This window comes from Python bivittatus, unplaced genomic scaffold (genome assembly GCF_059951505.1).
Source record: "Python bivittatus isolate LINGU-HERP-01145 unplaced genomic scaffold, Pbiv_v1 ctg000430_np1212, whole genome shotgun sequence".
NCBI lineage: Eukaryota > Metazoa > Chordata > Lepidosauria > Squamata > Pythonidae > Python > Python bivittatus.
In genome coordinates this window covers 1,455,302-1,482,004 of record NW_028277071.1, presented here as the reverse complement: position 1 = coordinate 1,482,004, position 26,703 = coordinate 1,455,302, and the positions used below count along the sequence as shown (strand labels likewise).

Here is a 26,703-nt window from a genome sequence, read left to right as displayed (position 1 = left end):
GGGAAGTTCTCCTCCCACGAAAGGGGCAGTGCGCGCGAGCCTCTCTAGAGCCCCGTGATCGAGGGCGAGCCCTGCGGAGGTCGTGCGGGCAGAGAAGACTCAGCGAGCCCGGCAGGTAAGGCTGCAACCGCAGGCTCGCGGGGAGCAGCGGGGTTTTCTCACGATCCGGGCGCACGCCCGCGTGCACCGAGCCCGGGTCTTGGAGGAAGTGGGGCTCTTTCCTTGAAAGAAGTCCGTTTCTGCCGCCTTCCTTCGCTCCGTCGCGGCGCGCTGGCGCGGTCGGAGGAGAGGAGAGCTCCAGAGCCGGAGACCGCTCGGGGCTAAAGAGGAAAACGAGGCCGGGGTCTTTTCGGCGGGTGGGCGAGCGTTCACTTTGCTGCTCCCGAAAAAGAAACGCGTGCGTCCGTTGCAAGCGTCGCCACCTAGACGCGTGGGATTACAACTCCCATCCTCCTGGACCGGCTGAGGGTGAAGGTGTTGTGGCCAGTCCTGCTGGGGAGATAGGCTGAAGCAGGAAATGTTGCGGTTTTCTTAAAGGAATACTGAGAGATTGAATTGTGGCTAAAAGTTTTGATGAAGTTGACTCAACCTAGGTTTCTGTTCGATTTAGCTGATTTTGGGGCCCTCCAGACCTTCTGTCTCGGAGGTCAAGTTGCTTTAGAATTTTGTGAATGTTGCTTCTTAGGGTGGTGAGAATTTGCACTTTAGTGGCATTTAACCTGTTTGTGACAATCTTCCACATCTGTACAATGATTCTTCGGTTAGCGGCGAAGAACCCGTCGGTGTACAGAGAACCCCCCCCCCAGTCTACACCAGTGTTTTGCCTTGGCTGTTTGTAGTATGTGTGTTTGACTCCATGTGTGCATTGGGTCAATGGAGTGCCTTCAGTCACACAGATGTGCAGCTGAAGCATCCACCACTGGCAGCTGAGGGTGAATTTACTCTGTTGCTTTGAGATAAATGAAGTTCATTCTTCTGGGTATCACTTATGGAGGTCGATCTTATACATGCAGATGCTAATAGCTACACCTCACCGATGGTGAATCAGCCCAGCAGCTGTTGCAGGCCTGTGTGCCTCTGTACTTGTGTGCATCACACATTTATGGTGCATTTGTGTTTAGGAGTCTATTATTTTAGGAATAATGGATTATATTCTATAGTGTTGCATTCAGTTACTTTGGCACCACTGAGTCACATTTGAGCAAAGAAGCGATCCCGTTAATTTCATCATCCCGTAACGGCCTTGAGTAACACAACTGAACTTCATTATCTGGTGACCCCTACCTCAGTTTCCCTACTTGTCTTCTTTGTATTGAGCAGTCGATTGGTGGCCCCTTGTGCACCTGGATCTCTCCTCTTGCTTGAATTCATTGTTATTAATTCAGCATCATGTTGATGGCGCTGAATTAATAACGATAAGAGCAAGATGTTGGTTGCCGCTAAATTAAGCTCCATTGGCGGCAACTGGATTGAGGACACCATCAACCTTAGCTGGATGCCCCCCCCCCCCCCAAACTAGGCAGAAAAATCCTGCCACTGAGCAAATCTCTACTGGCGTAGGCTGGACCCTTGCCCTGTGAAATGCAATTGCTGTTGTGTTTTGTGCAACTGGTGGACAAGAAATGGAGATTGCTCTGACGCTTTCCAGGATGAGGCAAGAATTGTGAGCAGTTTGGAGGGCATCGACCTCTTTGGCTTGTCCACTGGGCATTTGCTCTGATTTCTCTTACTCCTCGAACAAACTGCAGCCCTCTGTGGTGGGACCTACGTCTGCTTGCAATACGTACGCAGCAGTTGCCAGATGTTTCTAGGGTGACCTCTGAAATAACATACAGTATTCACTCCCTTCTCACTCAGTGTTTTCCATATATTGACTACTAGGCCTAATAGATTCTTTTGTTTTAAAAACGACATGTATGTGGAACTCTAGAATTGTCTGTGGGAGCACCCAGGGCATATCTTAGTCCAGTGTGTTTCTCATGGGAGCTAGTCAAGGGCCTCTGGAGTGCCCACGTGTAGAAGATGGACTTCTCCCTCTCCCGTTCTTGTCCTGCAACTGGGATTCCCTTGGCAATTTTGTTTTCTAAGCTGAAGAGTCACAAACATTCTACCCCTCCTTCTCCTTCTCCTTCTCCTTCTCCTTCTCCTTCTCCTTCTCCTTCTCCTTCTCCTTCTCCTTCTCCTTCTCCTTCTCCTTCTCCTTCTCCTTCTCCTTCTCCTCCTCCTCCTCCTCCTCCTCCTCCTCCTCCTCCTGTTATTACTGTTATGGGCATTTATATCTTGCCTTTTTCAGAGTTTAAAGCACTGGGTCTCCCTCAGTAGATCTGTCCTTTATGAATTTACCCAGTCATGCTTTAAAGGTATCCAAGTTCTTAGCTAGCCTTCTGGTAGTGAATTCCCCTAGTTCATTATGTTTGGCTGAAAAAGTGCATTCTTTTGTCTGTTCTAAACCTCTTTCATTCATCTACGTTGAATGACCTCTTGTCCTCATGCTTTGAAGAAGGGAGAAAAATATGTTTCCCGCTTTCTTCATGCCATGCACGATGGTATACATCTTCATCATGTCTCACTCCCTAGTTGTCTTTTCTCCAAGCTAAAGAATCTTAAAACATCTCATCTTTTCTTGTAAAGAAGGTGTTTTAGTTTCCTGATGAGTTCGGTTGTCCTGTTTGGCACTTTTTCCAGCTCTGTTATATCCTTTTTTCACACATGACCAGAGCTGTACACAGTATTTCAGATGTGGACTTACCATCACTTTGAATGAAGGCCGCACTGTATCAGCAGGTTGTTTTCAGTACTTTTTCAAATGTTCCCACAGCATGAAAATTGCCTTCTTTCCAATTTCTGCACGTGGCATCACTCAGGAGAGCTAAAATGATTTTTCAAGGTCTCTGTTGCAGAAATCTATTATCCACTGCCAGTTTTCCTCCTTCATTCTGTATTATCCAGCCTTCCCTTCCTGCCTTCTCCTTCCATATCCAAGCTTCAGAACTATAAGTTTTGGGTTAAGCTTCCTTTGAGCAGAAGTGGGCCTTTTGCAAAAATTAATGTTCATCCACCAGTACTTACGTGATAATTGTGGCTAGTTTTTAAGACGCCACAAGACCCCTTGTCATTTTGGGCTGCAAAATTGTAACCCAGGTTGGAACCCAGAAAACTGTTACAATAAATCGTTTTAGGTCATCACTTCTCTTCTCTTCTCTTCTCTTCTCTTCTCTTCTCTTCTCTTCTCTTCTCTTCTCTTAACTGAAAACAGAGAGAATTTCAAACAAGCTAATGTTTACAGATGGACAGTTACTATCCTTCGACTATCGAGGCTCAATTAATAAAAGACACCAAGCAAAGTATACTGAGTTGTTTTCATAATATTAAAAAGGAAAAAAGAAATATGAATTTGTGAGCTTAGTAGCAGAGTCCCCACTATATTATTGTTTATAAATATTAAAAATAAAAGGGGAAAAAAGGGAGGAAAATAAGGGGAAAACGTTCCTAAAACAAAGTAGGTAAATATTTGATTTTTGACTTTCCCCTTTGTTCTCCAACCAATTTGCGATATCTGTTGCTGTAAACATTGGAAGCCATGCTGTAAATCAGTGTTTTTCAAGCTTGGCAACTTTAAGACGTGTGGACTTCAACTCCCAGAATTCCCCAGCCAGCATGGCTGGCTGGGGAATTCTGGGAGTTGAAGTCCACATGTCTTAAAGTAGTTTGAAAAACACTGCTCTAAATGTTTGTATTTGCTTTGCTGCATAATGTGTAATGTATATGGAAGCCATTCTTGCTTATATTTATTTAAATCTCTATTTTGTATGTATACTGTTAACTTTCACCACTGTCCATCTTTTCTATCCCCTTAGGACAAACATGGTGGTCCTACATTATTATCAACGCCCCAGCGAGGCCGACAGTGGTCTCAACAGTCTTCTGCACTCTGCCCAAACAATCGTGGGCAATGGCGTCGAAGCGGTTCAGAAGGAGCTGTGCTTCAACGTTAACTGGACAGGTATGAGCATTGAATCAGCCTGGGTCTAGATTCTGATTAAGGATGGGGAACGAAGGATTGTGGGAAGCCTGCCGCATGGGGGTTAACCCTTATTTAAGGGCTAATGGCTTGGTTCAGAGCTTGCTCATGCCTCTCTCTCACACAGACAGTTGCTTGCTTGCTGGGTTATAGCCCTGTTGTATTATGGGAGAATTGGCTCATTCTTTTCATCTATGTTTTGTCACCAGGAAGGATACTCCCAAACTCCCAGGAGATGGAGATGTTGCAGTGGGTCTTTGGATGTCCATTCGAACAAGGTGACATCGCAACCAAGTCTTTCCTCGACCCACGTCCGTCTGATCTGCTGGTAGAGATTGGTCCCCGGTAAGGCTAGTGGTGGGGAGAAAGCTTCGCTGCTCGAACAAAAAAACAACAACAACAAAAGGAAATTATTTTACTTATTTCCAATGAAATAAATTCCCCTTTTGTGAGTCCTGTACCTTGCTTTTTCATACTGGTTCACAATTAAAAATAATCCCAAAGTGGAAGGCGATGGACAGATATGCACATTGCCTAAAGTCATCATTTGTTTAATTGCTGCTTGTTAAAGAAGCCACAATTAGATGGCTTCACTCGTTATACTAAACAGTCAGTACTAATTTACAAACTCTAGTGGTTGTAGTTGTGTTTGGATAAATCAAAACTGAACAAGCTATACAGTGGTACCTCGGGTTACGAACGCCTCTGTTAACGAACTTTTCGGGTTACGACCAGCTCCGGCCGCAAAAATTTACCTCGGTTTGCGAACTCTGCCTCGGGGTACAAACAGGATACACGGCCATTTTTCCACCCCTGACACGTGGTCCGCGGTCATTTTTCCACCCCTGACACGTGGTCCGCAGCCATTTTTCCGCCCCTGACACGTGGTACGCGGCCATTTTCCGTCCCTGACACGTGGTCGTAGGGAGGGGGACTCTCCCTCCAAGCAATAGCCGCCTCCCTGTCCTCCACGCCAGAACAGATTAACGGTAATTACATTGAACCTTATGGGGAAATTTGCTTCGGGTTGCGACCAATTCGGGGTGCGACCAGAGTCACGGAACGAATTAAGTTCGTAAACCGAGGTTCCACTGTATTATAAGCCCTGCCAATGTGTGGATAACCAAGTTTAGATATGATGAGAAGGACTTAATTTTGTGAACTCCCAATTTCTGCCTTTACTTCCTGGTTTGTAATTAACTCTGTTTTGCTGTGATGTTTGATTTGGGCAAGTTGTGTTTCTCAGGAAAGCTCAGTGGACCTCCAAAACAGAGTTAAATCTTGTTTTAAATAAGTCCTGACTGAGGAGACATACTGTGACTTTCTAACTTTGTGATCTATAGTTGCCCTGCACCTAAGCATTAGAAATTATTAAAGGACATATGGTGAGAATGAATCCAAGCCTCAAATCTATTCAGATTTAATTTGAAAACAAACTCTTCCTCCTCCCTCCTCCTCCTCCTCCTCCTCCTCCCATCCATCTTCATCTTCTTCATGCTTGCAGGTTGAATTTCTCTACAGCATATTCCACTAATGCTGTCTCAGTGTGCCTGGCGGCTGGGTTAGAAAACATTGACCGGGTTGAGTGTTCTCGGCGCTACCTTTTCAAGGTAGGGGGATATTTTCCTATTTCCTCCTGTTTCCCCTCTGCTTCCCAGGTACAGAATTATCTTAGGTGGAGGTAGCTGTTCAGCTCCCTTCCTGCATGGACAAAAATTCTTGAAGAATAGCTGAATAATTCTTTAATACGCTGCATATTATACAAATCTGGCTGTGCTACCTCATCATGGTGGGGAAGGTGGGAGGGATCAGCAAAGATTATTGGTCTCAGCAGAATCACTTAAGATGTGAAGGTCATCCCAACTGCCAAAACGAAGTGTGGAGGCACATATGTTGGGCAACAGCGATATAAGAAGATGCTGGAGGAGGAAGATCATTTTTGTGACAACTCTAATGGCCTCATTTTATACTGTGCCAAAGAAGGCAATGGTAAACCATTCTGTATTTTACCAAGAAAACCACAGGGATAGACAAGATGAAGTAAATATATCTGTGTGGTTGCTAAGAGTTGAGTTGACTTGATGGCACGTAATCAGTCATGTTATAGAGAACATTTGCACATATCGCTGAATTTTTATTGCCATAAAATGGCTGCTTCTGTTGCATTAACTTTCTCTGGCTAGGTACTTTCTCAGTGGGTTGGACCAACTTCCATAATCCCCATTCAGCATGGTCAGTGGAAATGCCACCCGTCACTCCTTTTATTTAATATTGGACTCGGGTGGTGAGAACTGACAGAAGTGCAGCTAAGAATGGGAGAGAGGATACAGTTGCATGCTTTGGGGGACCACCAGTTAATATAGAAGTATGAAGCTACATGAATAGGCAGTGGACAGCCTTACAAAAGGATTAAATATGATATATACCTATTAAATGTTGAATATCTACTCTTGACAGAACAGGGTGTGGGATGGAATGACCAGCAAAAGCGACATTCCCATTGGAAGGTGTAGAAACTCTGCAATACGTTGCTCCAGTCTGAAATACAACCCGTTAATGATGACAAATACTGGGAATTGTAGATTTGCAACATCTGGAAAGCCCTTAGATCCCTTCTTTGGGTTTAAAACTAGGTTGACATTTTCTAAAATAAATGGAACACCTGATAGAATTCATAGCTGCAGATTTGCTATATCGGTTCCTTTCGTTATTTTGGAAGGTGGTCTTGAATCCGGTCTTCGATATCCAAGTTTTTCCTCATTGCCTGCACAAAACCCACTTGAATTTGGAATCTAGAGGTTGATAGATTCCATACTTGGTTTTTTCAGTGTGACCAACAGCCCTCATCAGCCCAGGAGGCACAGCTAATAGCCTCACTCTATGATCGGATGACGGAGCAGAGCTACCCCGAACCCATCAACAGTTTTGCTGTAGCTACCTGCCCTGAAGCAGTGTTCCACGTTGATATTCTAGGAGAAGGAAGACCTGCTCTTGCCAAGGCCAACAACCAGCTTGGTATGAGCTGGGGAGGGTAAAGAAAATTGGGAAATAATTGTGTCCAGTAGCTAGGAGACAGCATTGTGAGTTTGTGATAGATTGTAATTGTTGGAAGAAGATGTAAAAGGGATCCACCTGCATTTCCCCACTGTTCCTTCTAATAACAAATTCAGCAGTGAGGGCCCATCCCCAGGTCCTTTTGGAGAAGCAGGAGATGGCTGTAAGATACAAAGGGACTCTCCCAAACCTCTTGACTGAAGATTGACCATCTTCTGCAACTACAGAAGGGTGGCGTGGAAAGGTTGGGAAAGAAAAACAGAAGGCAGAGCACAGACAGCCCTTTCAAGGAGAATGGCTGGTGGGAACCTTTTGCAATCCTTATTTTGCAAATAACGTTTTGCACTGCTGGACATGTATATCCCATGTATTCTTTTTCTGCATAGGAGAAGATTTTTCTTATTTTATACAGAGCAATTCAGGCATTCAGTCTTACATGTAGTGATGCAAGTGTTGGCGTGGCGCCAGGGAGACTCGGGTTCAAGTCCGCCCTCAACTCATGGAAGCTCCTTGGGTGATTTTGGGCCAGTCTCTCTCTGACCCCAGCCTACCTTGCAGGGTTCTTGTGGGGGGATTTGGAGGAGGGAATGTTGTGCATGTCACCTTCACCTCCTGGAAAAAAAAAAGGCAGGATATAAATGGAATAAATAAATACACAAATATAAGTGATCCTGCCTATAATCTTGAACGTCTCCATACGACAGAGATACTTTAAATAATTCTGTGGATCGTGTGGCTCAGCTCAGAGAAACCAACATTGTTTAGACAAGCTGTGCTAAGCTCATCCAGGTCCAGGATGAACCTGGCTTCTGGGATGGCTTTCCCCTACTTCCTTTTTCCCGTGTGGCAAGGGCCCGTTTGGGTTTAGCTGTGTTGGCCCTAACCCACAAGGACTTCACCGCCCCTTCAAATAAGAAAACAGTACCTTCTCATTTCCTCTTACATGATGAAGTTGATTTATTTGTCTTAATGTAGGAAAGGGGAATAAGCCTGGGATGGAAGTTAAGGAGCAGCAGGGGGTCAACCGCTGTGTTTCTCTGCTTCGTAGGTCTGGCTTTTGATTCCTGGGACCTGGACTTCTATACTGCTCTCTTCCAAAAACTGGGCAGAAACCCCACCAGTGTAGAATGCTTTGACCTTGCTCAATCAAACAGGTATTCTCTTTGTTGTGGGGTCCATGTCCACGCATCTTCAAGTTGCCAAGGCTGAAAAACGTTGCCTTCAGAGTCTTCCTGGCTGAACGTTTGGATAGGTTGGGTGGGAAAGTGCAACAAGAATTGCATTTTCTTCTTATTTAAGCCTGGGGTTAAAAACAAGGTATGTGTCTGAATCTGGTTTACAGCAGATTCTGGGGAGAATGCATGGTGCCAACGGAACTCACGCTTTCTTCCCTCCTTTTGTTTTTGGTGTTAAAGGGGGCCTTTGATTAAAAGGCAGCTCTGGGTCAGATGGGCCCCCCTTCGAGCTTGATCCAAAAGCAGCGTGCCCCATCCTAACATTTCCCTCCTTCCCACCCGGGGTTTCTCTGCAGTGAACACAGCCGGCATTGGTTCTTCAAAGGGCGTCTCCTAGTGGATGGGGAAGAAAGGAAGGAATCACTTTTCGAGTCTATCATGAAAACTCAAGAACGCAGCAACCCCAACAACGTCATCAAGTTCTGCGACAACAGCAGGTGGGTATTCCCCCCTCCCTCTCCCCCTGCCCAACTGAAGAGAGGAGTTGCTGGATTGGCGAGAGCAGCCATTGAGGAAGGGAAGTGGAGACATTCAACTCAGCTGGATGTTTCTCAGATGCCTTGGGAGACCACAGATCCCAGGATTCCCAATCAGCACAGCTGAAGAGCAAGGAATTCTGGGTACTCTGGTTCCAGTACACCAGGAGAAGGAAGACTTGGGGAGGTTCCTTTCATTTTTGATGTGTTTCTGAAACTTAAAGTTTTGTGTCTTCTCCTTCAAGTGCAATCCAAGGTAGAGAAGTCCTTTCACTCTGGCCCAGTGACCCATCCAAAGCCAGCCCCTTTGAGAAGCGGACGTCCACCCGACATGTCATCTTCACAGCTGAAACCCACAACTTTCCCACAGGTGAGTTAGCTGAAAGAGGGGCCCACGACTGAGGGCTACAGGCGTGGGAGCCCACTTTCTGGTGTGCCTTGGAAGAAGACCCTGGCAAAGCAGTGCTGCCAACATACGGTGGTATGTGATTTGGCGCCTTCTGGTTGTCTGGGGATGACAGCTTCCATCATCCACAGCTAGTGAGACTATGGGAGCTATAATCAAAGTCAGTGCAAGCTCCAGTGTGCCTGTCTGCATCAGGGGACTGTTGAGAATAGCAGAAGAAGCCTGCAAGATCAGTACAAAATCTTTTCTAGCCCATGAGTTGGACATGAGTTTAATAGCCCCTCTCTGTACAGTGATCTCCAGGCTGGCATGGAAATCTCTCTCTCTCTCTTGATCTGTCTCAAAGTGGTGGTGTCAGAGACTGAATCCAGGATCTGATATGTGCAAAGCATGTGCTTTGCCCCTGAATCACTTCTCATGCCTGAAATTAACATTGCCACCAATTCTTGCACAGATCAGCAGGGATCTCCTGTGCTGATAAACATGGTTGGTTGAACAGAGAAACCAAGGGTGACCAGGAAGCAGGAAAAGTTGAAGCACATTTTAAAGCTGCATTCTTGGCCTTTGCCTTTGCCCTACTGGGGTCTGTGAATCATTTCCAAATTCAGAGGAAGCCACAGATAGGTCCACAAGGGAAGAAAGAACTGTAAGCTCTGGAGTCTTACTCCAAAAAACATTATCATCTTTGGCAAGCAAGAGTTCAGCTGGATTTACAGGTTGTGTTAAGCCATAATGTAGCTTGGTTTAGGCTTCCATTCTTTGTGCACTTGGCTGTATTTGTTTGGAAATTGTAGTGTAAGGCTTAGCTACCCAACAATTCATTCAAGGAAAGCACAGTTAATCAAGCATGGTTGACTATGAACCTGGTATTAGCGTGAACAAGTTTTGGGAATCTTTCAGAGTTGTGTGAAATGCAGAACTGGGGCCGTAGAAGTGGACCTGTTCTTCCTTATGAGATCAGGATTCAGTTTTGAAAAAATGTCCATCTCACCCGTTGAGAACCTCCAACTGAATTTCTGCCTCTTATCCAACTGTTTCTTGCCCAGAGATTAATCCTGCAAGAAAAATAACGTAGGTAAAAGATCTCTTGGAGGGAAAGTTGATTAAACTGTTCAAAAGTATCAGCAAGCTCTTCTCTCTGGCGTAGAAGTTGATTAAAATACAAGGTGTGTTGCTTTCTCTGTACTGAGAAATATACGGAGGGGGACATGTTTACCCAAGAAGAAAACTAAATCACGTGGCTCCTTAACAGGATATCGAATGAGTGCTGCATACATTTGAGTCCTCCATCAGACTCATGGGGTATAGTTCTGAGAAATTGGGAGATGGGGAAGAGAAGCCCAAAAAATCATGAAATTAGTTCTTAGGTGAGGTGATGCACAGAACGCTCAGCCTTGATGATCTGATTAATAGAGTTTGTGTGATAAGAAACGTCGTCAAATCAGTGAGGAACAGCGTTCAAACTGTTTGCGAGTTTCATTGATTGAGACTTCTCCCCACTCCTCTCTAGGAGTTGCCCCATTCAGTGGCGCCACTACTGGGACAGGGGGGCGAATCCGGGATGTGCAGTGCACAGGTCGTGGGGCTCATGTAATTGCTGGCACCGCCGGGTACAGTTTTGGCAATCTGCATATCCCAGGTGAGTAAGTAGCTGAATCTTGGAGCCCGTCTCCTTGCAAACATGGAATGGAAGAATGTTCTAACCACTGAGGGTGGCCCCTGAATAGGTGATTGGAGTTTTGAACCACAGTCCCCTCTCTCTCCTCCACACACCACTGCATTTACTTTGTGCCAGGAAAGAAACCCAGCTAGTGTGCCAGGGGGCCACATCTTTGGAATAAACCCTGCCACCTGCTGAAGTTTCATGCAGTATCTCCCTGCCGGTTTTCATCCCTCCTCTTGAGGACTAGAAACTTTTTTTTTTTTTAAGAAAAGTGAGATTTATCAGGACGCTGTATTCTGGGACAGTCCGAGAGCCCATCATGGTAGAACATACATTAGGGTAGACAATTGGATGTCCAAATAGTCCATGGTGTGTGACATATTCCCCTTGGTAGCTATCAGACTCCTTGCCTTGCTTGGCAAAATTAGTTTTAAGATGCTTGTAACCAAAGCAACAAAGAGAAGCTGGCTTGCTGCAGAGTGCTAGACTCTAGATCAGTGGTTTTCAAACTTGGCAATTTTAAGATGGGTGGACTTCAACTCCCAGAATTCCCCAGCCGGCATGTTTATAACTTTGCTTTACAAAGGAAAATTCAAGAGCAAAACCAAGAAAAACGCCTATTCTAATAAAAATATCTAGAATTAAACCACCTATGTAAATTTGTCTTAAAAAGGCAATTCAGTTTCCATATTTGTCACATGAATGTGAAAGACTGTGCATTAAGGACTGTGCATTAACATTTACCATTTCTACGGTAAGAGTTAAGTGACCCAAATAAAGGACAAAAGTGAGTTTTTGAAAGATAAATCAATCTAAAGGACAGCTTTTGGAAATAAAGGACTGTCCTTTATAATACAGGACATACGGTCACTGTATGTGTGATGTTCCAGTCCAAAGCAGCGAAGTGTATGCAAAATAGTGCTTTGAACGTTACTTAGCTCTGGAAAAAACGCTCCCTTTCCTTTTGCATTCTGCCTTGTAGGATACCCATTACCTTGGGAAGATGCATCTTTCGTATATCCTGACAACTTTGCCCGGCCGGTGGAAGTGGCCATTGGGGCCAGCGATGGGGCTTCGGACTACGGCAACAAATTTGGGGAACCCGTTCTGGCAGGTGAGCCTGCTGGCGGTTTGCTTCTGAGATCCAGCTGGTGACGTGCTTGAAGTCGTGGCTTGTTTTGTGAAAATATGCTCACCGCTGGAGCACGGGAGAGGGGCGGAGGGCAGAGGAACTAGCGGGGTGGGTATTTGCAGAAACAAGATCGCGTGGGAAAGGGGAGTTGCTTACGTTCGGCCGTCCTCCTTGGCGTAGGGTTCGCACGTTCCTTTGGGATGCGCCTGGTGGACGGAGAGCGGCACGAATGGATCAAGCCCATCATGTTCAGCGGAGGCATTGGCGCAATCGAAGATATGCACGTGCGCAAGGAAGCTCCCCAGCCTGGTAAGGGGTTTTCTGGATTTTAGCCTGTCATATCCCAAGGCTATTCCAGCCAGCAGCAGCCCCAAGCTGATCTTGGCTGAACTTGAATAAAGCTAAGCAGGCTGGGGAATTCTGGGAGTTGAAGTCCATACCTCTTAACGTTGCTGAGGTTGAGAAACACTGCAATAGCTGATATCCAAGTGCCACCAAGGAGACTTTCAGGAAACTGGATTCTTTTTTTTAAAGGAAGCTGTTATCCTCAGAAGGCTGAATTCAGCCTCCGTATCAGAAACTTCTCTCTGAGGTTGAAACTTCGCTTCTGATCTTCTTTTCCAGGGATGGATGTTGTCAAGGTTGGAGGCCCCGTCTACCGAATTGGTGTGGGGGGAGGAGCTGCTTCTTCTATCCAGGTAAACCAAGAAGGGCTCTCTCTTCTTCACTCTAGATCTCTTTCAGCATCTTTGGATTAATAAAGCAGGGGCAGGAAGCAGATGCTAGCCATCATTCTTGCACTTCTGGACTGGTGGTGGCAAAGCTACAGGTGGCCCTCACTTACCAACTGCCTTGTTTAATGACTGTTTGAAGTTACGACAGTGTAAAAAAAGTTTTGTGACCAATCCTTGCATTTATGACTGTCGCAGCATCCCTCCGGTCATGTGATTGCCATTTGTGTACTTCACAACTGGCTTCTGGCAAGCAGAGTCAGTGGAGAAGCCGGCAGGGAAGTTGCAAGTCGCAGTCACGTGATGTTTTGCTTAATGACCGCAGTGATTTGCTGAAAGACCGAAAGAGAAGTGACATCCTAAGTCCATTGCGATCACATGGTGTCTTGGTTAATGACCTCGGTAATTTGCTTAACGGCCAATGGGGAAGTGACGTTGTAAGCCTGTCATGGTCATGTGATTTTCCGCTTAGTAACCGTAGCACTTAGCAACTGAGTTTCTAGTCCCAGTTGTGGCTGCTAAGTGAGAACCACCTGTATCTTTTTCATTGTGGCCCAGCTGCCACCTGCCAACCTCTCCTGTGTGCATTTAGGTGCAAGGCGACAATGCCAGTGAGCTGGATTTTGGGGCAGTGCAACGCGGTGATGCCGAGATGGAGCAGAAGATGAATCGGGTGCTTCGGGGTTGTGTAGAGAGTGGCGAGAACAACCCCATCTGCAGTTTGCACGATCAGGGTGCCGGAGGCAATGGTGAGCATGGCAGACAGGTTTTGGGATGTTTCCGCTGGTGACTCTTCAAGGGATTCAGTTCCCAAGATTTCCAGTTGAATGACTGGGATTGAAGTGCATTGGCCTTGCTCCAGATCAACTGGGGAAGGATACTTCTGGAGAACATTCTCTTCTCTCTTGGGTTATTTTCTTCATTCAAAGGCTGCAAATGTGTTTGAGCAGCTCATATGGTGACAGCCTTGGAGATTCAGTGGTTATAGTAGTGTTTCTCAACCTCTTCAACTTTAAGACGGGTGGACTTCAACTCCCAGAATTCTGGAAGTTGAGGTCCATCCATCTTAAAGTTGAGGAGGTTGAGAAACATTGGGTTTCAGCAAAGGTGAGCAAGTATTCCCAGGCCTTGGAACGACATGCCAAAGACCACCCTTCCAAGAGTAGTGGGCCAACCTGGATAAATGAGTAAAGGACTTTATACTTTTGTTGTTCTTTTGAAACTAAAAAGTTGTAAGGACTAAACGCAGAAGTTATTAACTAAGCAGCAGTAAAAATGTGTTTATGCAAAAAGTGATGGTCTGGTTGCCTGCAAGACACCCCGGCTTGTTTGGAGAGAAAGAATTGGTAGCATTCAGGTTAGGAAGGAGAATTGCTCTGACCAAGGTCAGTACCAGAGTCCTTCAGATGTTCTGGACTATAGCTCCCACAATCCATTGCCACTACGCTGGCCACCTGGAGCTGATGGGAGATGAAATCTAAAGGATATGGAGAGCACCAGCTTAAGTATCCTTCTATTTCCAAAGCTGGAATGGAAATGGTCTTCCCTTGGATAATTAAAATAAAAATAAAAATGTCATACTGTCAGTGTGAGCCCAGACAGATGCTCTTGGGGCCAAGGGTGGGAGAGGTGTGGCCCTCCAAATATTTTATTTAGTATGCACTCATGCATACTATTTTATTTATTTTATTAAATATTTTATTTAGTATGCACATGCAGTCCAAAGAGAGCAATACATTTATAAATGTCAGGCCTAGCCCAAGGAACTCCAAGAGACAATGCAGATTCAGTCCAGCTATGTTTATTAGCTACAACCTCTAGCAAGAATCTTCCCAGACTGAAACCCCAGCTCCCCAAGTCAGCCAGCCACAACAGTGTGAATTCCTCAGGGAGGTGCCAGTGTCATCCTCTTGTTCCTCCCATGCTCTTCTGGGGAGCTAAGAAAATGTTTATCTCCCTGAGCCTGGCCTTCATAATTCCATTCCACAGTAATTTGAAATGTCATTGACAGGGATGTGCAAAACCTATTATTCTGAGAAACACTGATCTGGCCATTTTGAGGCAATCTGATAAGAAGATTTACTTCTGCAAAACATCCGGGTCACCCTTGTGATGGTGAGATCAATGCAGTCTGGAATGTTTCAGTTTTACATGGAATGTTCCACCCCTGGAACCATAAGCTTTGCACATCCTTCATCATGAATTCCTGGTCTCTAGAAGAGATGTCTGGGAGAATTATAATAGCTTTCCTCCAAGGATTTTGAAATGTGTATCTAAATTTGGAGTATCTAAAGGACCTTCCCTTTTCATTTAGGGAATGTGTTGAAGGAGTTGAGCGAGCCTGCTGGAGCCACTATATATTCAAGCCGTTTCCAGGTGTGTTGATGGTTAAACCTTGCAGTGATTGGTATACTCTGATCCCCAGTATCTCTTCTAACCTCAACCCAAAACAGGGAATGATTGTTTCTTCCAAAACAAAATGGATGCAAACAATGAAATCCCAGGTTAAGCTGAAATAGGAGGTTTGTTGGTTGGGGGATTTCTTCTCCAACCCACTGTCAGTATGTAACCGACAGAGTGCTAGGTGCTGTTAATGCACCTCCTTTCTCTGTAGATTTAGCAGAGTTTAGCCTGGTTTCTCTCTCTCTTTCTCTGTCTCTCTCATTCATTTCCTAGCTGGGAGATCCCACGTTGAGTGTTCTGGAAATCTGGGGGGCTGAGTACCAAGAATCAAACGCTCTCCTGCTTCACCCGCGCCATGCTGATTTTCTACAACGGCTGGCTTGCCGTGAAAGATGCCCTGTGGACTTCGTAGGCAGGATTACAGGCGATGGAAAGGTAGGGCAGAAATTGGCATTGGTGGGAGAGAAACGTTAATCCCTTGGATTGGGCACAAATGGGTGGGTGAGGAAAACCCTTTGGCAAGAAATGGGCAAATAGACCAGAAGATAGCGTGGCAACTGTCAACATTTGGGCTGGGCTATCTGTTAGGGTCTTTCCCAGCCTAATACCCATGTGAGTAACTTCAAAGGTTATCATGACAGGTGATGGGAACTGTAGTTCTGAAGATGTAGAATGATCAGATCGGGAGCTAAAAACCAAACTCTGGGGAAATAAAGGGCAGAAGGTATGAAATGGGAGGTGCCCGGTGAAATAATTTGGAAGAAAGTCCTTTGCAGAGTTGGGTTCACCATTGTGCAGACCCATTACGTTGTTCTGGGGTTAGCGTATTGTTGGATCCCAGCTAGGGTGGCTTGTAAACCATGCATTATGTTTCAGGGTCTTAAGAGTATCCAATCAATGATGGATTGTGGAATAAATCTTAGTTAAGCAAGTAGAGCTTGGCCTAGGGTGTGAACCTGCTCTGAAGTTGGCTCTTCCTCTTCTTGACAGATTGTGCTGGTGGATGACACGAAGTCTCCAGCAAGTCAGGCAGAGGTGGACAAGGGGGAGACGGGAGAAAGGGACACTCCTGTGAATCTGAAACTGGAATGGGTTCTTGGCAAGATGCCACGCAAGGTATGGAAGTGTATGAAGGAGTCTCCCAGCATAAAAGAAAAGATCTGTCTAAAATTCACTGGGGATGCATAAGGCAGAGATACTCAATCTTCCTTGAGGGGGATGAGCAAATTTCAGGAGTTTCATAAATTTGGGGGAAGTTGGGGGAGGCTTCATGTGTAAATCAGGATAAATACCAGATTGTGTTCCCATTCTGCCTGGGCAAGCCAGCTATCAGTTTGTCCAGGCACTGTGGTCTGACCGTGATCCAGTTATGCCTGTGCAAGCTTGTGCACCTGGACCTCTCTCCAAAGGCACTCTCATTCTCCGTGGACAAGTGGGAGAGGGGTGTCAACAGGAGTTCATTTGTTGTGATAACGGGCCACGGGACCACAGAGTTTGAGAACCTCTGGCTTAAAAGGTAGGCTGGCCTGCTGAAGGCAAAGGATTTGATGACTCAGTAGCTTATTCCTTCTAAGTCTGGCAGTATTCAGGTGGCAGGGTAGTGATTCTTATGAACAAAAGGTGTTCTCTCTTGATGGAATATAAGAAAGGGATAGCTCCTAAAATACACATTTCCCAAGTGTTCTTCATCAGCTCCAGCTTCTACAGTGCTCCACTGAATTTTGCAATAGCTGTGGTGCCCTCCAGTCAATACTGGCTCCCTTATGCTGAGTGGGGACATCTTAGTGCTAACTCACATCATCTGCTCCTCCTTCTTTTAATTCAGGAACAGTGACCAGTCTGTGGCTCTCCAAGTATTGCTGAACTACAACTCCCAGCCTCCCTCACCATCAGCCCTGCTGGTTGGAGCAAAGGGAACCTTCCAACCTTGTTAATAACATCATGGATTCCTTGTTTTTATTCCCACCACCCAGGAATTTGTTTTGAACCGCATGAACCGAGCCCTTCGTCCTCTGGATCTTCCTAGCGCCCTGAGCGTGGTGGACGCCCTTCAACTCGTCCTGAAGCTCCCAGCTGTGGCTAGTAAGCGTTACCTGACAAATAAGGTAACTTTCTGGACCACGTTGGGCTTTCTTGGGTTGGAGTGACTAGGCAGACCTATCTGCGTAGCTTTCTCGGCGGCAATGTTTAAGAGCGTCGCCTTCTTTTGAGATGCTTTTCCAACTTCCCAGTCTAGCCTACAGCCCTGGGATTTCCTTGTGGTCCACCAACTCCAAACCTGCTTAATTTTTTGAAATCACCCAAGGTTGACACATAGATACAGAAGAGGTTTATATATTGGTTTTTCTGCTGATTTCATCCCATCTCTTCCTCTCTTTCTCTTTTCATTGCCTGTTTCGCTGGCATAGGTCGATCGTTCGGTGACAGGGCTGGTGGCCCAGCAACAGTGTGTCGGTCCCCTGCACACACCCCTGGCAGATGTGGCTGTAGTCGCCCTTTCCCCTTTTGAAACGGTGGGAGGAGCCACTGCTCTTGGGGAACAGCCAATCAAAGGGCTTATAAACCCTGCAGCTGGTGCCCGATTGGCTGTGGGAGAAGCCCTCACCAATCTGGTCTTTGCTCGTGTCACCGATCTGAAGGTAAGACACCCCTTCTTAAGTCTTCTGATTTCTACCCCATTTGTAAATTTCTACCCCATTTGTATCCCCGTTTTTCCTGTGAGGGACTCAAGGAGGGGGCAAGGGGGGAAGTGACATCATATGTAGTATGACGTCATCTTATAGGGCATACAATGATGTCAATGTGACTTGTTCCAGACGTCTGTGGCTCCACCAATGTCAAATTGCTTAATATAACCATACTGGCCCATTAAGGGGAAGGAAAAAAACCAACCTAAATTGAAAGAACTCCAAAGTCCATCATTGATCAGTTTCTTTATTGAGATCAACCAGAATGTCACAGCACAATGAGAAAGCTTTTCTGTTCTCCAGAAATCTCCCTTAAGATTAATATACCTGGCTAGATGTTACAGCAATGATACGTGCGTTGTGGTTTTAAGATGGAGATTGCAGAGTGAAAGAATTAGTTTCTGGGTGCTGCCGTTATCAGAAAAATTGAGGTTTCTGGAACAAAAGCAAGGGCCGGGCTTTATTTCTGCAATAGTTATAATGTCATGATTTTGACAGTTGTGCAGCAATATTGTAGTTGGGAGGCTCCACAGCCCTACCAGTATGCCATAATTTTTCATTCATGCATAGTTATTAGAATTAGGTTTTCCCAGTTTGCTGATGTAGAGGTGATCTTGATGGAGATTTGCAGACTCATTACCATTGCACTGACGGGCGAAACATATCTTAAGTCCAACACAGAGAGATAATATTCAGAAAAGAATCCTTATAGCCACTTTCAGTAAAAGGAGTTTTACCCTTTCTGGTCTGTCTACTTAGTGGAGCAGAGAATGCTCTGATTAAGGCATAAGAGATCATCTCCTTGCTGATTATTAAAATGCCAGTTTTCCGGAGGTGCGAATACATTTTCACTTGCTCAGCCTTTCCCCTTCTCTTTCTTCCGAATGCCATGTTCTTCCCTGGAGGCTTTTACCCCAGTTTGCAAATCCTCCTCTCCTTGCCTTAGTGAGCCTTGCGCTGATCTCTGCACCAGGGTCAGCGGCTTTGCGCAACCAAGTGATCTGCTTGTCCCCATGCAGGACGTGAAGTGCAGCGGCAACTGGATGTGGCCAGCCAAGCTCCCAGGCGAGGGGGCGGCCCTGGCAGAAGCCTGCAGCGCCATGTGCTCCGTCATGGGGGAGCTGGGTGTGGCAGTGGACGGCGGGAAGGACTCGCTCAGCATGGCAGCCCGTGTTGGCACAGAAACGGTCAAGGCGCCTGGTGAGGCCTGGGACATCTTGAGCTAAGGCTGGGCCCCAGAAGCTGGCCATTTGCTGCGATCCCACAGCTCTCTGTCCCTGTGTCTTTGGTTGTTCAGCCACTGAAGGACTCGGAGTGTGTGAAGCCAAGGGGGAGCTGGCCTGAGTCATTTCAGACAGTTTGACTCCTTGCAACTCGATGGAGATGTCCATGTCGTGTTTCTCGGCAGAGGATGGAAGCAGCGTGCTGTTCCTTTCTTCTGGGATGTTTTTTCATTTTCATCCTCTTGCCTACGGCCCTGGGCTCTCTTAGTGGTCTCCTATCCAACTGCTAACAAAGTCTGATGCTGCTTAGGTCTTTGAGATCAGCCCAGATAGACTAGGGGTTGCCACCTGATGGAGCTTATATACTATATCCAGATAGATAGATAGATAGATAGATAGATAGATAGATAGATAGATAGATAGATAGATAGATTGATTTATAATTTCTCACCAAGTTTCCATATGCCAGCAGCTCTGGAGGCTTCCTTGGGGACTCTTGGGATGGGCAACAGTGAAGAATCCTCTTACCCCACAGCTTGTAATTTGGCCACAAACTTCTAGAAAAGATGATTCAATTTCACCTCCTTCTCCTTCTCTTTCTTCCTTGTCATGATTTTATTCTTTGTTGCTTCAGGAACACTGGTCATCTCAGCTTACGCAGTCTGTCCTGATATCACAGCCACAGTCACCCCTGACCTCAAATGCCCAGATGGGAAAGGTAAGATGAAGAAGTGTTGAGAATGTCAAACATTGCTATTTAAAGGTAGTTAACACTGTGAATTAAGAACTTAGATATATATCTTGCCATGATGGTCTGAGTATCAGTTCCACTTAGAGTGAGTCTTCCTTCCTTCCTTCCTTCCTTCCTTCCTTCCTTCCTTCCTTCCTTCCTTCCTTCCTTCCTTCCTTCCTTCCTTCCTTCCTTCCTTCCTTCCTTCCTTCCTTCCTTCCTTCCTTCCTCCCTCCCTCCCTCCCTCCCTCCCTTCCTCCCTCCCTCCCTCCCTCCCTCCCTCCCTCACTTTTTTGGCCTTGGGACCACCATGTTATTGTGTCCTGCCTGAGGTCTAGCAAGAGTGTAACAATATGTGTAGTGCATCAAATCCCACTCAGCCCTGGATGTTCCTTGGAAAATTTTGGTCCAGGCAGTCTCTGAGCTGTCTTTGGCTCCTGGAAGGACAGCAGCATATAAATCCAAAAAACAATTATGAATGATAATAGGTGGGGTGAATATTTCAGACCTTGAGGGCTTTTAAGGGCCAAAATGCTCCTTTAAGACCTGCCAAAACTGGAGGAAATTGACCTGATATTTTGGGATTTTTAAATTCCTTAAATCTTCCCACACCCCCTTCCCCAAACATGGATGTGAAGATTTCCACCCTGTTCCTCCTTGTGAGCTCTGGGCGATGCAAATGTGGGAGGGGGGCACACACAGCTTGCAGGGCTCCTGTTGGTCGCCCCTACCAAGGAATTCATGATGAGGACCTGCAGAGCTAACTAAGAAAAAAAACGTAATTTCACTGTTGTGGCCTTGGCTTGCATCCTTGGGGTTTATGCGTGTAGAGAGAAGGTAAGACGGAGACAAATGCTTTGCCCATTCACAGACGTCTTCTTGTCATCTTGGTGTTTTGTAGGGGCCTTGCTTCATGTGGCTGTGAGTCCTGACAAGCATCGTCTTGGGGGCAGTGCGCTGGCTCAGTGCTTCTCCCAACTGGGAGATGTTTCCCCAGACCTGGATGACCCCGCCACCCTTGTTTCCTGCTTCCGAGTTACTCAGGACCTGTTACGAGGTCAGCATCTTTCTCCTCTCCTTCTTGCCCTCTGTTTCTGTAACATCCTGCTGGACAAAGAGATCTCCGCATTTTTGTGCATCTGTGGTTGTTCTTCATAACAACATTTTCTGAACGTGGTTGGGTCATCCTGATTCTGTGCAGAGGAAAAGTTAGCCTGTTATAAACTGGGTACATGGAATATATTTACATACACATGCATGTTTTGGATACTTCATTTTTGTCTCTGTTAGTTGCAGGGAAGAGTGAGGAGATGTGCAAGGCATTGCGTTTGACTCTGAATTCTTCCACTGTAACTTTTTCTGGTATTGCTCACTCTGATTCAGCGCCTATTCATAGTCTAGAAACTTCTTTATTAAAAAAATAAAGTAGACAGTTCCAAAGAAGGTGGATACTCCTGCCCCAGGAACAGAACTATGGAATAACCACATCCAGGAGCATGTTTTTGCCCCCTTCTTGTTTCACATTGATTGATTGATTTAATTGAATTGTATTCCACTGTAATCAAAAACATCCCATCAAGACTTTTGGGTGTTCTTTCCTCCTGCAGACTCTGTTCTTTCCTCTGGGCATGATGTGAGTGATGGGGGTCTGTTGACTTGCTTGCTGGAGATGGCCATTGCTGGGAATTGTGGTGCCCACATCGAGCTAGGAGCGCCAGGGGTCCACGGTGAGTGAACTGGGAAGAGAGTTATGGCAGTGGGGGCTTGTGGGCCACATGGGCCACGGGAGTTTGTGGAAGAGAGAAAGTTGGGCAGACCTGTTGGACAGATGTGGTTTGAGAACAGCAGTCAAGACAGATAGGAGGAAGCTCTGAGCACCCGTCAACCTGCTGGAAACTCTTGTAGAAACTTTGAAGGGCTGATCAGAAGAAGAAAGGAATAGAGGAGGAAGAATGAATAGTCTTCCATGGTTGGTTCCTAGGTGGCACAGAATGAGAGAGAAAAGAGGGTGAGGAAATGCTCTGGCCTCTGCCCACTTTTCCACTCCTCATCACACTACCACTTTTCTTCTCTTCGTTAGCTTTGGATGTGCTTTTTGCTGAGGAACTTGGGCTGGTGCTGGAAGTGCCCCGTGCTGCAGCAGCTGAAGTCTGTGGGCGGTACCGGGAAGCGGGAGTGCGCTGCGTGCCTGTTGGATATTCTGGCCCTCGGGGTCCAAATGCCATGGTAAATGCAGAGATGACCATCCAGCAGAAGGACTGGGGGTTATGTGTTTGAGAAGCAAAGGGTATCACCAGAGATGGAGCAGACCAGGAGGGCTTCCTGGCTAGTACCCAAGAAGGTCCAGATCCCCAACCCCCAAATTGGGTGCAAGATCAAATTCACCTTCTTATACAAGTCTTCCTTCTCTGTTTTGGTTTTTTTTGGTCATCAGTTGGCCCATTCTTGCATTTCTTGTTGCAAGTACATCACCTTTTTGGACACCCTGAAATAGCAAAATACCCTTGGGCTTGGTTGCTAGTGACTTTATGAACACATCAGTGTATTTTTCTTGCTAACAATACATGGTTTGAGATCTTCTTTCAACTTCCCACTTTAGCCTACAGCCCTGGAATTTTCTGAGGAGGGTCTCCCTTACAGGGGCAACCAGGTCTGAGCCTACGTAGCTTTTGGAGTTCAACCAACATCAGCTTGGTGCTGCCACCTAGCTGGGTCTTTGGTTGCTCTGCTGCCGTGATATGTGTTTCTCATTATGAGCCTTGTGTCTCTTTACAGGTCCGGGTCACTGTAAATGGCCAACAAGTGCTGGCAGAGAAAGTCTCAACCTTGCGGAACTGGTGGGAAGCCACAAGCTTCCAGTTGGAGAGGCTGCAAGCCAATCCAGACTGTGTGGCTCAAGAAGAGATGGGCTTGGCCAAGCGCACAGAACCCAGCTTCACCCTGACCTTTAACCCCCAGGAGGAACTTCCTCTTCTACAGGAAATGGGTATAAAATGGACCAGTATCAAGAAGAGGGTTTGGAAGGGGGACTCTTCTGGCCTATCTCCTCAAGCTTTTGGTTCCACACCAAGAAATGGAAATGGAGATATTGGTTTATCACTGTTGTGGTTGTGTCTGTGTAATTAATTGTAATAATGTGTAATTGCTCCACTAATTAAGAATCTTAATTAATAGACCAAAAAAAAAGCTGCACTTCTTAAAATGTAATTTTCAACCGTCTTGGGCTGCACCATAGGAAAGTCATAGCTGGAAAGTTTGCCTCCCTTTTTAATTTTTTATGGAAGAAGTTAATGCAATAATGACATTAGTCTAGACTTAATGCACCTGTTGTACTGCTTATTTCCTTTAAAAAAACAATAGGGGAAAAAGGCAGAATGTTGCATTATTATTTAGTAGATACTGCTGGATTTTGGTAGTGGGATCTCTGGGAATTCTGAGGAACATGAAAAGAGATGCTTGGGGGCTTCTGGTGGACTGAAAATTTCCTATCTCTGCATTAATCTTTCAAAGTTAAAAAAAAAAAAACTTACATGGAAGATATGTTGCAGAACTGTCCTTCTGCTTTCCTCCCACCACCAGCCTTGCCTGCTCCCCGTGTCGCTGTCCTTCGTGAGGAGGGAAGCAACGGAGATCGTGAAATGGTGGCAGCGTTTCTCATGGCTGGATTCCAGGTAAGCTTGTCAAAACTGATCTTGCAAAAACCCTGGAAGGACTGGGAGGTAATGGAGAAAAACCTGTTTGTTCTTTGAAGCCTTCATTGGGCTACGTCTTCTGGGCTACCTTTCCTTCCCCATAAATGTCACCAGTTAGATCTAAACGATCCATCCATGCTAGAGGGGCCTCGAGAGCTGTAGATTGGCATGTCCAGTGTTTGCCAAGAGCTGTGAAAACCTGCAGGGACTGAAGGCAAATTTTAATCTAAAATCCTTCTCACTGTCTGGGTCCTCCCTTAAAAGCCTCCTATGTACTATATTCTCCTGCAGGTTTGGGACCTCACCATGCAAGATCTGTGCTCAGGCAAGATGACCCTAGACTCCTTCCGTGGCTTGGTGTTCGTTGGAGGCTTCAGTTATGCAGATGTACTTGGATCTGCCAAAGGTGGGCCCTGCCTCCCCTCTAGCATGAATGGGGAAATCATCAGCTTGGTTTTATTGGGGAAGAACTGTGATAAATACTGCAAATGAAAATGGGCCCTGCTGGGTTTTTCCTCTGTCCATCTGTCTGTGAGCTTCCCGTAGGACAACTTTCCACAACTTGAAGAAAAGGTAGACTTCAAGGATTCTCAGCAATGCCTTGGCTGCCTGAGGAATTCTGGGAACTGAAGTGCACACATCTGGAAGACACCTGCTGGAGAATGATGATGCCACTGTTTTGGGTGATGCCCCTTGGTGTTCGATGCAGCAGACCTCTCTTTAAGTTCTGACTCCCTCTTCTCTGATTTCAGGCTGGGCAGCTTCAGTGACCTTTAACCCCAGAGCTCAGGCACAGTTCCAAGCATTCCACCAGCGGAAAGACACTTTCAGTCTCGGGGTGTGCAATGGCTGTCAGCTGATGGCACTGCTAGGGTGGGTAGGAGCCGAGAACCCTGAAGCCAAAGATCTAGGTAAGCCAGATCACCGCGCCCGACACTCCCTTGCTCCGAGCATCTCTGGCACAGTACGTGGGAAATGCTCCGTCAATCTCTGATCTGCTCTTCCCTAGATGGGGCCACACAACCAGGGTTGCTGCTGAGTCCCAACAACTCTGGCCGGTTTGAGTCGCGTTTTGTGAACCTGGGGATTGAGGAAAGTCCAGCGCTGATGCTGCGGGGCATGGCAGGTTCCACTCTGGGCATCTGGGTGGCCCACGGAGAAGGTAATGCCATCGCTTGGGAACAGCATTTCAATACAGGATCCAGGGAACATCCCCTCTTTAATTTCTTTCCTTTTTTTTCTTTTTCATTTGAAGTGCAGTTTGAAGTTTGCCGATGCGTGTGCGTGTACAAACAGTGAATAATAATAATAATAATAATAATAATAATAATAATAATAAATAAAAACTTTAAAAGATTTAAATAATAGGGAAAGCCAATCTTACCAAATCCAGTGATGACTCCAAGAGGAGGCACTGGGGCATTTTCAACATGGTGGCCACAGGGTGGGCATTGTCTGTCCCCAAAATGGTAGCCACAGTAGGAATGGCTAGTCATTTCATCCCATTTCACAGAAGGAAAAGGCTGCTTTCACTCGTAAGGCTGCTTTCAGCCAGCTTAGTGTTTTTCCAGGAAGTTCAGCAAACTCCAGCAGAACACAAATCTGCATTATTTGCTTTCCAACGATCATCTGTGTGGGACCTGGTGTTTTTCTTAAGTAGTAATTGAAGTTGATCCTGGTGGCTGGCATTCTCCTTTGCTGTGTTCCAACTTCTCATTTTTTAAAAAAATTAAAAGATTCAAAACAGCCCAAGTCATGCAGGCAGAGATCCTGGGAGAAACAAGGGAAGGTCCAGGCATCATTTTACTTTCCTGTGGCTTCCTCAAGTAAATACTGTCAGTGTTTGCATTATCTCCTGAGCAAATCTTCCTTCCAAAGGAGGAAGAGTTTTCCACAGCCTTTGCAAACTGAGGTTTAAAAAAAGAACCTGCCTTCTCTCCTGGATGTTAATGTTGTTGCCTTGTTCCAATGTGCACATTTTATTGGACCGAGGGCTTCATGAGGAGGTAGCTCGTAGCTCCTCTGGTCTTTGAAGTGAAGCAGGGTTGGCCCTCAGGGATACTTGGAGGGAGGACCACCAGGATATCCCCAGGCTGTAGGCTAGACTGGGAAATAAAAAAAATATGGAAGACGACAAAGGAAGCCCACTCTTGTACCGTTGCCGGAAACGCTGTGTGAAGGCAGACCCTGGGAAGATGAGATCAACTTTTTATTTGATGGCATGCAAGCCAGGGGAGGAGAGGGTATTACAGTATTATTGGATGACGTGGCCCTATTTTCACAAGCCCTTTTCCCTACCAATCCCGAACAGGCCGGATGCGGTTCCGCTCTTCTGAAATCCTGGCTCGGATGCGCTCTTCCCGACTGGCCCCACTACGCTATGTGGATGACCAAGGGCTGCCAACGGAGGAATACCCTCTCAACCCGAATGGGTCCCCCCTGGGCATTGCCGGGGTTTGCTCTCCTGACGGGCGCCACTTGGCCATGATGCCTCACCCAGAGCGATGCGTCCTACCCTGGCAGTGGGCTTGGATGCCAACCTCCTGGCGCCAGTCTGTGAAAGTCTCGCCGTGGCTGCGCATGTTCCAGAACGCCTGCGAGTGGTGTTTACATTATCCGGAGGGCCAACCTTGATGGCGCTTCATCTTGATGGGTTTTTAGCTTGACTGCATCTGTTCCCAATTCTGAGCCCCCAGTTGCAAACTGGGCTAGACTATGCACAGTAAGATAATTCTTGAGGCCGTTGTGTCTTTTCTGCACGGGCTCCTTTCCCAAGGTCACCCTAATCCCCAGTTACTGAACTTACAAGCATCTAGGAATCACAGACATGTACTGAACACAATGAAGTTGACACGGTGCGAAAAGAAATCGGCGTGTGCTGCGCTCTGCGTCGGTCCAACGCATTTTCCAAAGTGCCAATAAATGCTAATTCTTAAAAAGCTGTCTTTTTTGTGTGTCTTGTCTAGAGTCAGACTCAGGGATATAAATGTATTGATAAGGAGTTTTCGAATGTCAATTCAATTTCAGTAAAATGGATATATTTCGCCTATTAGAATATACTTTTTTCCTCTTCGATTTTAATTGTAAGCCTTTGTGGATGGAGCAGGAAGTGTTCCTAATTTTCTTCTCTCTCTCGCATGCTTTTTAGAGTTGCATGGATGAATATGAGAGGGTTTATGGCTGTGTATATATTTATGTGTCTGTGTGTGTGTGATGCACCCTTAGGTCTATATGGATCCACATTTTTGAG

General features: G+C 46.1%; 1 protein-coding gene across 1 annotated transcript; it reads left to right on the top strand.

The window, feature by feature from the left end:
* The first annotated feature begins 5 nt into the window (after positions 1-5).
* On the top strand, positions 6-26,392 carry PFAS (phosphoribosylformylglycinamidine synthase). The gene is made up of 29 exons (XM_088144187.1): positions 6-115; positions 3,858-4,003; positions 4,231-4,366; positions 5,526-5,631; positions 6,850-7,036; positions 8,124-8,229; positions 8,607-8,747; positions 9,032-9,156; positions 10,703-10,831; positions 11,838-11,969; positions 12,168-12,296; positions 12,612-12,685; positions 13,311-13,467; positions 15,033-15,094; positions 15,395-15,556; positions 16,112-16,237; positions 17,095-17,226; positions 17,530-17,760; positions 18,828-19,008; positions 19,666-19,749; positions 20,663-20,818; positions 21,369-21,488; positions 21,842-21,987; positions 22,537-22,747; positions 23,341-23,432; positions 23,745-23,859; positions 24,206-24,364; positions 24,463-24,615; positions 25,765-26,392. The coding sequence occupies exons 2-29, from the start codon at positions 3,865-3,867 to the stop codon at positions 26,085-26,087; spliced, it is 4,014 nt and encodes a 1,337-aa protein (XP_088000313.1). The 5' UTR covers positions 6-115; positions 3,858-3,864; the 3' UTR covers positions 26,088-26,392.
* The last annotated feature ends 311 nt before the right edge of the window (positions 26,393-26,703 follow it).